At 40.4% G+C, this 11,068-nt stretch overlaps 1 protein-coding gene across 8 annotated transcripts in view; it reads right to left on the bottom strand.

Moving 5' to 3' along the window:
• Positions 1-11,068, bottom strand: part of SENP1 (SUMO specific peptidase 1) — a 53,731-nt gene that overhangs the window by 2,456 nt on the left and 40,207 nt on the right. For 7 of the 8 annotated variants that reach the window (XM_040488306.1, XM_040488307.1, XM_040488309.1 and 4 more), the window contains 5 exons: positions 5,234-5,437; positions 4,326-4,405; positions 3,300-3,384; positions 2,686-2,781; positions 159-1,736 (listed from right to left, as the gene is read on the bottom strand). In XM_040488306.1, the coding sequence (XP_040344240.1) occupies positions 1,674-1,736; positions 2,686-2,781; positions 3,300-3,384; positions 4,326-4,405; positions 5,234-5,437 (528 nt within the window). In that variant the 3' untranslated portion in view covers positions 159-1,673. Of the gene's footprint in view, positions 1-158; positions 1,737-2,685; positions 2,782-3,299; positions 3,385-4,325; positions 4,406-5,233; positions 5,438-11,068 lie in introns of those variants that run through there. The other variant, XM_040488310.1, reaches the window with a different exon arrangement.

Raw genomic sequence — 11,068 nt, 5'->3', positions numbered from 1 at the left:
AAGAAAGAAAGAAAGAAAGAAAGAAAGAAAGAAAGAAAGAAAGAAAGAAAGAAGGAAAGAAAGAAAAGGTGGTCTTCCCCAAAAAGGCAGGCAGTTATGAAAAAGGTAGGACATCTAGTTGCTGGAGTGGAAACAGTAACATTCAGTTAACAATGGAATATTTAAAAAAAATAGTTTTCTTTTCAAATTGTAACCTGTGGTAAAACATAGAAAAATGTACTAAACAAGCTTGGTATAAAACAGAGTAAAATTTTCAAATAAGCCCAGAGAGAAAGCACAATGTTGGAAAGGATGGGGTACAGGGAAGAAGAGAAAATATTTCATACAAAACTACCTATTACAATACAGAAAAAAGTATAAAACGTTCCTATTTTGGAACTGAAGTACAAAATGACACTGGCATTGGATCGTTTCACTATCTAGCCTGAGGAGCGCTCGGTGGGTGGGGGAGATGCTAGAAAGAACAAAAGGAATAGCGGTTTTTTTAGTCTCAAGTCGATCAGTCCAAATTCCACCCGTTTTCCAGTTGAAAATCTTGCCTCCCTCTGTAACCTCTACCCCTAAGCCAAAGTTCATTCAGGCCTCAAAATATTGTTAGGAAGTCCACAAACACCCTACACATAGGGGCTGGGATCTGTGCGTGCTAGAGCTAAATTTGGAAAATGGAAATAAATCTACAGGCTAAAGTGGTGAACACATTCAGCCTTTTAAAAAAACACGTATCCCTGTGAAATATATATATATATATATATATATATATATATATATATATATATATATATATAAAATTCTCTGTGGTTAGAAACATATTTAAACTAACTAGCCACAGACCAAACTAGACCTGCATTCATCCAATGCTGGAATTTTATGCTAAAGACTGAGGTCCTTCTTCTTGGTCAGAAGTAGGCGGCAGTAAAAGTGGTGCCTTTGTTGCTCCACTAAACCGCTCCCTGGGTGGGTCTTCCCCATATCATGTGTTGTGAGCACATGCAAACCCCTGCTTTAAGGAAAGGACTGCCTGGGACTTTGGGGTCCACCCAGGGCTCATGTGCTGTGCCTCAGGATGGGAGGAAGCTACAGATGATAAAATAGCCTTGTACAGAAGCAGACGGATTTCACAAAGAGGCATATAAATAGGGAAAATCCTGGAGGAGGGACTTATGCATGTGACCCAAAGTCCAGTTTACAGTCACTTTCCTGACAACACATCTTGAAAATCCTGTGTGTATGTATGTGTGCGTGTATATGCTGGTGGTTTTCATCCCTACCTTTTTGCCCATGCCCTTTCCTACCTCTTAGTAAGGCCTAACAAGAGTTTATATGAAACCAAGAATCTGTCCAAGCTTCTCTCGGCCCCCAAATTAGGGACTGAGTGAGGCTGGAGCCCTTTGAAAACAAGATGGCAGAACTGAAGAAGTGAAAAGCAGTCTCTCTCTTCAGCTTAGGGATGTCCCTCACCCCTTTCACAGCACCAAAGTTTCTTTGCAAAAATAGTATCTGAGATACAAAAGGAAAGGCAGATGTGCTTGTGAATGCATCTCGCCAGGGCCTGGTCCAGGATCAAGGGCTTTACAAGAACAGAGGGTTGGGAGCAGCTGTCTCCAAGGTCTCTGGCTATAGACAACAAAGAGCTGGTCCCCCGCAAGGTCAATGTCGGCTAACTGAGACAGTCTTCACAAGAGCTTTCGGTGGAGAATCTCCCAGACCATCCGCTTCCGGAAGTATGGCATGTGTTGCTGTAGGGACACAGAGATACACTTAATTTTTTTCATTGTTTTTACCCAGACCCAATACTCCTTTCTTTCCTTCTCAAGATTTACAACTAAAAGAGCCTCAGTTGCATTTCTGGTCTTTCAAATTGCTCAATTCTTGATTACATGTAATTTTCTTCTATTGTTTTCTACTGCTATCTCTATTGCTCTTTTCCATTGTTGTGGCCTTACAAATTTTATTGGGCATTGCTAGAAGTCCCCAGGCTATACCTGAACTTCTCTAAGAATTTTGAGAATGGTGTCTATCAAGTCCTCTATGTTGAACCCTGAAGAAGGTAGGAGTCTAAGGCCCAAAAATCAAAAATTCACTTTTTAGGGGAAGAGTTATAGGAACTGCAAGGATCAGCTCCACTCAAGGGCTATGGTGGAAAAGTCTGGTAAAACCATTAATGTGAAGTGAAGGACATAGAATAAACCATAATCTCTAGTCTCAATCCACTCTGGTCTCTGAAGGACCACGTGGACAGAAATAAACAATCACAAACTAAGAGAAGAATGATCAGCTGTATCAGGTGAGGGGCAGAGAGGAGGAAAGCAACATGACAAATACACTAGGAGTTCAAGGTGTGGCCTGTTACAAAACCTGACTGCTAACTAAATAAAGAGAAAATGAAGAAAACGTGCTCTGGTCCCAGTTCTCTGTTTCCTATAGGAATTGAGGTAGGTGGGGGAGAGAGACAGAGAAGAAGAATCTGCTAATGACCAGGATTCCTTGACTACAATACGTGATGTAAGATAACCCAGGATGTAGCCTATCACTATCCTTTTTCTTGTGATGTGGTACAGGCAGTAACCACCAGTGTTATGAGCCACAGACAGAGTCCCATAAGCAGAGCAAGTGGATGAAAATACATCTATCGGGCAGCCTGGAGACAGGGTGGTCACAGGGCTCCTTCCTGAAGGCTCAGCTCACCTGTGTGAAGTTGATTGGTCTGTCTTTGGTAATGCAGTCAGCATATTTGCAGGCAAACATGCCACAATCACTTCCATTCATCTGCTGTGGAATTTCCTGAAAGATCAAAAACAAAAAGGTAACATTGTTCCAAGCTTCTTTCCTTCTAATTAGATTATAAATAAGAACCAAAGAATATAAATGTTATAGGTTTCCCTGAATTTTGAAGAGATGACCCTAAGTCCACCACCCAGAACAACAGAAGCTCAGAGGAAAAAATACAGCATCTCAGTCAGGTCTTCATATTAATATTAATCTTCATATTAATAACACAGGAGACTCTCTTAGACTTCCATGACACCCAAGGATGTAAAGACTAGTCCCTCCCACAATGGCCAATCAGCAAACATTTCCCACAGGAGTGAAAAGCTCAGCAGAATAGCTGGGCATTTAGAAAACCTACTTCTGCATGAGAAACACATTACCAGTTTTCCCACAGAACTTACTCTATCTTCCCTGAGAAACCAAACAACCAAGCTGAAGTCAGGCTAGACACTCAGATAGAAGGTCCCTGGGAATCAAGCAGTAAAACCCTTTCCTTCCCAGGATTTCTACTTTATCAAGATGAAATGTACCTGGCTTTTCTTGCTGAAGAGCTGCCAGCCATTGGTGTCAAACTCTTTCCTTTTCTTGTCAATGCTTTCTTGCTTTAGGTATTGGCTAAAGGCATTGGGAGAGAATGAGATGAGCTGTGGGAACACTAAGGACAGCTGCCACCTTAAGAATGGGGCTAACAATCCTTAAGAAGGATTTTGTTTGCACTTCTGGGGAAAACAGTATATAATGCAATGCTGGGCAGGGAATCTCTGGACTCCTAAACTTCCCCTGCAACTCCCCATAATTCATGCCCACCCTGGCAACCCAAGAGAAACATGACCTCTGCCTCTGACACCCAGGTTCCTGCTACCTGCTACTCATCTTGAGGAATGAGTTTTGATTCTTTTCCCTGGTTTATATGGTCCTTTAGAACTCAGTCTCGTGGAAGAAGGTTTCTCTAGCAATATCAAGACATTTATTCACTATTTTTAGTTTTGACTCTCCTGTGTGAAAATTCAATCCAAATCACAACTTGATGAGTGCATACCTCATATACAGCACTCTTCTTAAGTGCAAACTGTTCACCATTCTGGAACCTACCTCCTCCTGGCCACCAGAGTGGTACAGTGGTACAGTGAGGAAGAGGCATTTTGGAAAGAGAAACAGATAAAGGGTATAAAGAGATTTGCATTCTGGTTCCCAGTTGAGCCACTAACTAGTAGGACCTGAGCATATCAAAGTCACCTCTGTGGGTCTTGATTTCTTCATCTGAAAAATTAGGAGGGTGGATTAGATGATTTCTAAGTAGTTTCTATTATCTATATATACATATTGACTCACTCATTATTTCTAGTGCACTGGGACAATAGTTGTCCCATATATTTTGGGTATCAATATATTACTATTAAACTTGACTTACTCAGACATAAAATATCCATTCTTAATATGAAAATTTTCTTTATTAATCACTCCATTGACGGTAACAAAAGAACTGAGTTCAACAGCTGGAAAAACACAACATATGCCCTGACACCAAACTCTTTTGTCCTCAACTCCCTACTTACAGGAGGATCCTGCAGGCTTCATTGTTTATTCCACCCATAGAGTCGTAATAGGTAATATTCTTCTTTCGAAAGTCCACAACCTGGGAATAAAAAATCTGCATGTTTATAAAATGAAGAAAAGTAGTTTCTCAGCTTTTCCCTTCCCTGGAATTTAGAGCCTTTTGCCAGATTTCTTGTGAAATCACAACAAGTTTAACTGATACTCTGCATTATACCATGCTTAAGCTGTGAGGAAAGAAGAAGGGGATTATTTACATGGAACTAAGGTGACCTCATTAGTGGCCCTGAAATCTTTTTCTCGTATGTAGGTTCTTCATCTGCAATGTAGACAACAGTGAAGACACACATGCTCTTCAGAGACTGTAAGATGAATAAAATCATTTCCACACAGTGTCAGAAAGATGGTAAAAGATTTGGGGTTTTGTTCTTTATGTACAGAATTTCTCTTTGGCTTTGTGCTTTTAAAATGTAATTCAAAATAGATTGTGAAATAACTTTTATATTTTTGTTAACATATTAAGCTAATGTATTCATGTTCTCAGGGTCATAAAAAGTATTAAATTACCAAGTATGCAAATCATGATTAGGCAGAAAACAATAGTCACAGAATCTGAGTTGGCAGCATCATAAAAAGTCACTTTTTCTCCCCATGCCTTGCCTTGAGGCTGTTTATAGACTTACAACTCCCTTTTAAATATTTCCAGAAAAGGAAATTCCACAACTTTCTTCAAAGTCTAAGTATCTCCCACTCTTGACAGGAAGTTCATTGATCTATCCAATTTTCAGCCAACTAAATACTATTCTTTCTCACAATCATCCAGTGAAAATGTAGAATTACTACTCACTGCTCTGTATATTCTATAATTATGTAGATTTCTTTTAAATTTGATTAAAGGAGAGGTACTCACAGCAAGACACCAGTGCACTCCCAGGTGAATGGGCACCAAAAGAATGTCAACAGAAAACACATCCACTTTCTTTGTCCAACGTTTCACTGCCTGATAACCAGCCGTTTTTAACTTAGTGAAAAAAAAGGTATTAAATGCATGCACACTTGGTAATCCCTTCTCTTTACTTCGCTCCATCAACATATTCATGTAGAAATTGATGATCTATGGGAAGAAATTTATGTATTAAAATAGATATTCAGTCCTTTCAAAACAGTTGTATTTTATGAAGGAAAAGCAGTTGCTGTATTGCACAGCATATATTATTGTTTCCTAATCAATTAAGACTTCAACACCCAACAGCCTCATGCCCCTAGATCAAATTCTGGAGGGTTGAGGTACTTGTAAACAGTGAAAACAGAAAAAGTGAACACACACACACACACACACACACATATATTATGGGTTGTAGGATCCATATGAGAGCATGCTGGTCAGATCTGTAGAAGACTGAGGATTAGGTCAAAAAACAAGAGTGAGGAGGAAGGGGTGCTAGAAGGCGAGACTTAAGAGAAAAGGAAAGGAAGGAGCCAAACATTTTGATAAGACACATTAGTAGTTACTTTAATCTACTGAGGCTGGGTGAACAATTTAAAGAAATCCTGAGCTCACAGTCTAGTATAATAGCTAAGACCAACAGTTCAATCCTTACATGTGGGTCACGTGATTTTGCACAGACAGAAAACTGTTCCATGGCTAAAGACTGCCTTTTCAGCCTAATAAGCCATCTTGCAGAGGCAAACTGCTTTGGTCTCAAGTAGAACTGAGTGACAGGATAAACCATCAACTGCACTGGGAAAAACACCTCTAAACTGACAGCTCAGCACTGTACCTTTACAGAGGCAGACACGGATGTTGTATAAAAACCTACATTACATGAGACCTGAAAGCCCAGTCACAAACATGAAGAGTAAAGTTCTCCTCCAGAATTTATATGGTTAGCTTTCTCATTTTTGTTGACTCTATTTATGCCTCCAGTATCAAGTATGAGCGAAAGAAATTTAATTCACGTTATGGAAGATACGTGATACTTTCTGTTAATGAAACAACGTATTCTCTAATATTGACCGTGTCCACTATGGTTCCTGTAGGTCCAAGACACCGTGGTACTCAAGCCTGAAAGTTACCGTGCCGGAAGTTACTGCATACTGACTTTATGTGGCCAGCTAAGGCCAGGCCAGTGTCTGTCAACTGCAAGGAATGAATGGGCTAACTGATCCACAGCTTGGAAATATGACTAAGAAAACAGGCACATTTTTCAGAATGCTTTTTGGGGAATGGGAAAACGCCCCTGTCCTTTGACAAATATTTACACACTAGGATGCCAGAGCAGTGAGCTACTGCCCAACAGTAGGCAACTACATACTGGGTAGGCAGCAGGGAACACTGCCAGGAACACACCAAAACATGGTCTAGACTAGAGAAAGGGCCTATAGAAGAGGACGCCTAGGCAGTTGCAGGGAAACCACACTCGCCTTGAAGCAGAGCTCTGAGGGTGGGGGTGGGAGGGAAGACTAGGACTGAAGACAGACACTGTTCTGCCTGCATCTCTGAAGTCTGAGCAACAGGCCCAACAGGTCCAGAGGACTTGGGTTGTGGCTAATCCTCTGCCTAGTGTGATGCCCAATAGATAACAGGAGCTCAGTTATTTTAAATAGTGATAATGAATCAAAACATAATTAGGATCACAGATTTCTCAAATGGAGGCTTTCAATCTAATTCTGCCCCCAAGGATAATGGTGCTAAAGATGATTCTAGGCCTGTGAAAGGCAGCCAGGAATGCAGGAAGACTTGTCCAACAGGCACAGATTTCTAGGCTATAAACTACATTCTCTAGTGAGAAAAAAATCAGCAAGAAAGGATTGATTCCTCTGGCATTCTACTCATCCCACAGCATTAGCCATGTTACGAGGCTAAACCCTTCAATCCAAGGGGTGAAATGAATAGGCAGATGACTGCCATTCACTGTAAGCCAAATTTTCCATGGTGCAGACAAGTCATGTACTCTAAAAGGCAATAAGGACTCGAGCAGGAGATGGAAAGAATCAGGCAGAGATAAGGAGGCCCAAGCACATGAAAGCCATGAAGAGGTATCTCCCTTAGGTGTCTATCAGAGGAGCATCACCTTTGGGATCATTACCCTGAAGTAAAAAAGGATGACATAAATGAGTATCACGCTACCCATGATTTTCCTAGAAGGAAGGAGTTCTAGAAACCAATGAAATTAGACTTACACAGCCTGGATTGTTAGGTTTTTTATTTTTATGTTTCAATTGCAAAAGCATGGACTATAAAGCTGAAGACCAACCCAACTTAGAAGAAAAGAGACCTAATGATCAGGATACCACATTGTCTAATTCCTTTGAGAATCCCTCTTCCATCGCTTCAGTTCTGCCTCCAACCAAGGTCTGTCCACTGTGAGGGAAAGGACCTCCTCCAAAGTCAGCTTGTTAATTAGCTCTAAGGAGTGATCTGGGCTCTTTTTCACTTCCCCTGTATCCCAGTAGGAGGGAGCTTGGTGGCCTCAATGTTCCTTCCCATTAACTGAGGATGTATAATCTGACATCTGAGGCAGAACGAAGATCCAAGTTTCCTCAGTTTTTCAGCTATTACTCTGTCCAAATGAGGAAAATTGCCATAGGTCAGCCAAGACACAATCATACCAAAAAAACCAAGCTAGGAGTTAGAGAACAAAAAGAATCCTACGTGTCATCTCACAGAGGAGGGCTGAAGATGAAGGAAAAAGAAATGAGAGAAGGGATCACAGTGTTTAAGATGAAAGAGAAGCAGTGATAGAGCATTTGCTTGTGTTTTGTGAAGACAAGGGTCTCTCCCCTCCTATAGTGAGAGCTTTTTTGCACACAAGACTCTCTTAGTGCCAGAAGATCTTGAATTCCCCTTGAAATAAGGGGGCTAAAAGTAGTAAATCAGCCCTGTGCTGTGTTTGTCTTGCCAATATACCAGTATGTGGGGACAACTGCCAGTGTTGGTCCACTTGTCACTCTTTTTGGGGCCCACACTTGTCTGTATGCCCGCTGCGGCTCCAGTGACTAAGGGGCTGCCCCTCCTCCTGCCTTCACAGCCTTGGCCATGAGCGCCTGCTTGTCTATGCAGTGCTTTTTGAGGGGTGGGACTGTTGTTTATAGTGTCTTGTTCCTTTGTGATTTTATTTGAAGAGCTGCCAGGCTGAAGCTGGAAAAGCTTCTCTTTTAAAAAAAGAAGCCTACAATGTTTTCAAACTAAGGACTCAATATTTTTCCTGTATGTTACCACAATGACATAAATGACCACTGCTATTTGTACCTTCCTTCTCATCCAGTAAACCACCTAAACTATTGTTTTCTCATCCATTTAGAAGTAAAACATCTCAATAACAATACTATCTTAACTTTTAACTCTTCCCAATTCTACACATTAAACCTTTCTAACTGGCTTAGAAAATGTTCTGAAAGTCCTGGGCTTAGCAGTGCTCCTAAGCAGAGACCAAGGCAAGTTTGGGGGGAGCCATTTCCCCTGTTTTACTTCTCTACATTTTCAACTTGACCTCCCTATTCTGATGGTTAAATTAAATCTATCCTTGTCAACCACAAACCACAAAGATAAGACAAGCAGCAGCACTTATGAGTCAGGTCATTTGCCCCTAAGATCTAACCTAATTAATACAGAAGGCAGACTTCAGGTAAGCTCTGTGTATTGCATCCCTCACTGTGAACACATACCCAGGATTTTCCTCACATGCAAATTCAAGTAACAAATTATTTATTAGAATTACTGCCAAAGTTTTAGACAAAGACAACATCTATTTTTATGGAGTTGTGATAATTGCAATTACTATTCTCCCTATGACCCTGCATAAATCCCTGGTTTATCAAAAGGACTAGTTCTATTAAGAAACACCTTTAAGAGATAACTACGATGATGTGGAACCTACCAGTAAGTCATGTTAGAGACACTGAAATTTCCAATCTGATCACTATTCTACATGTAAGAGTACAGAGCATATGGTAAGACACATCATATTCACCTAACTAATTTATCTCATTTTGCCTAGTTTCTTTCCCCTTCTTATAGAATCACTTTTTATTCCCTAAGGAAAACCTATTCCCTGTGCTAGGCTTATCTAGTTGGGCTTAATGTTTTACATTAAATGTTTTGCTCTCTTTACTGAGCATCACTTAAATTTAACGGCTTCTTGGAAACAACCAGGAAGCTGCGATCACTACTAATTCTCCATTTCCACTTTTGTTACAAAAGTCAGAATGCTAGGCAGAGTTATGTGCTCTGATTTCAGATGCTGATTCTGCAATAAAAGTCAGATGATCTTAGTATATCACTTATTAAGTCTTACTTCTTACTTCCCTACTATCAATCAAGTAAGACTAACTTCTCTATACACAAGGCTATTGTGATACAGGATAGTTGAAAGACCTTTCCTTTCAGAGATGAGACTTACAAAATAGGTAATTAGTCTGCCTGGCTAGTTAGGTTTGTCATCAGTGTAGTCAGTCTGCTACATATATTCTACCTTAATTCACCTGTACTCCCTCACTCCCCATAAATGCTATGAGTCTTTTCCTTATGGTGTTTCCCTAGCTGTAAAGAAGTCAGAAAAACAAAATTCCAACAGTCTAATGATTTTGCACTTTGGAAATAACTGACAATAATTAATAAGGAAAGACATGTCTGCTTGCTCTTTTCCTAATTCATCCATGTAAATTAATAGTAAGGGATGATAGGAAGAACAGGGTCCTGGAGGGAAAATAAAGAGACCGGAGAGCATCATCCTGTCTCTCCACATGGAATAGGGCATATTTAGTGCTGTGTAGAGAAGAAAGTGTTTCCTGCCCACAAGCATTTGGGTACCTACTCTGGCTTTTTTTTGTTTTTTAAGTTTATTTATTTATTTTGAGAGAGACAGACACAGCCTGAGTGGAGGAGGGGCAGAGAGAAAGGGAGAGAGAATTCCAAGCAGGCTCTGTGCTGTTAGCACAGAGTCCAATGTGGGGCTTGCATCCATGAAGCTGCGAGATCATGACCTGAGCTGAAGCCAAGAGTCGGATGCTCAACTGACTGAGCTACCCAGGTGCCCCTACTCTGGCTTTTTATATCCTTTATGATTTTCTACTTCTTCTATTGATTGTTGAGAGAGATGCGAAAGTCTCCAACAGTAATTAAAGATTTATCTATTTCTCCTTTCAGTTCTATCAGTTTTGCTTCACATATTTTGAAGTTCTGTTACTAGGTGTATACATACCTAGGTTAAGTACTCTTGAAGAACCTACTCCTTTTGAAATGTCTGTCACTGGTAATATTCCTTGCTCTGAATTCTACTTGATATGATATTAATACAGTTATATTTCATCTTTCTCTTGACTAGTATTTGCATCCTTTTACTTTTAACTGTCTGTGTCTTCACATTTAAAATGGGTTTCTTGGGGCACCTGGTTGGCTCAGTGGGAAGAGCACACAACTCTTGATCTCAGGGCTGTGAGGTGAGCCCCATGTTACGTGTAGAGATTACTAAAAAAAATTTAAAAAAAGCAAAAACAGGGATTTGAAATAAATAATAAAACAAAATGGGTTTCTTTCTTGTGACAGTTCTGCTTTTTTTTTTTTTTTTACAGAGACAGCACCTTGCATGCAAGCAGGGGAGAAGGACAGATGGAGAGACAGACAATCTTAAGGATGCTCCACACTCAGAGCGGAGCTGGGTGTGGGGCTCGATCCCACAACCCTGGAATCATGACCTGAGCTGAAATCGAGAGTCTGACGTTCAAATGACAGAGCCACCCAGGC

This window comes from Herpailurus yagouaroundi, unplaced genomic scaffold, assembly GCF_014898765.1.
Source record: "Herpailurus yagouaroundi ecotype Mexico unplaced genomic scaffold, PumYag 166, whole genome shotgun sequence".
Classification (NCBI taxonomy): Eukaryota; Metazoa; Chordata; class Mammalia; order Carnivora; family Felidae; genus Herpailurus; species Herpailurus yagouaroundi.
The sequence above is the reverse complement of the archived record's forward strand: the minus strand, read 5'-3'. Positions and strand labels throughout refer to the sequence as shown.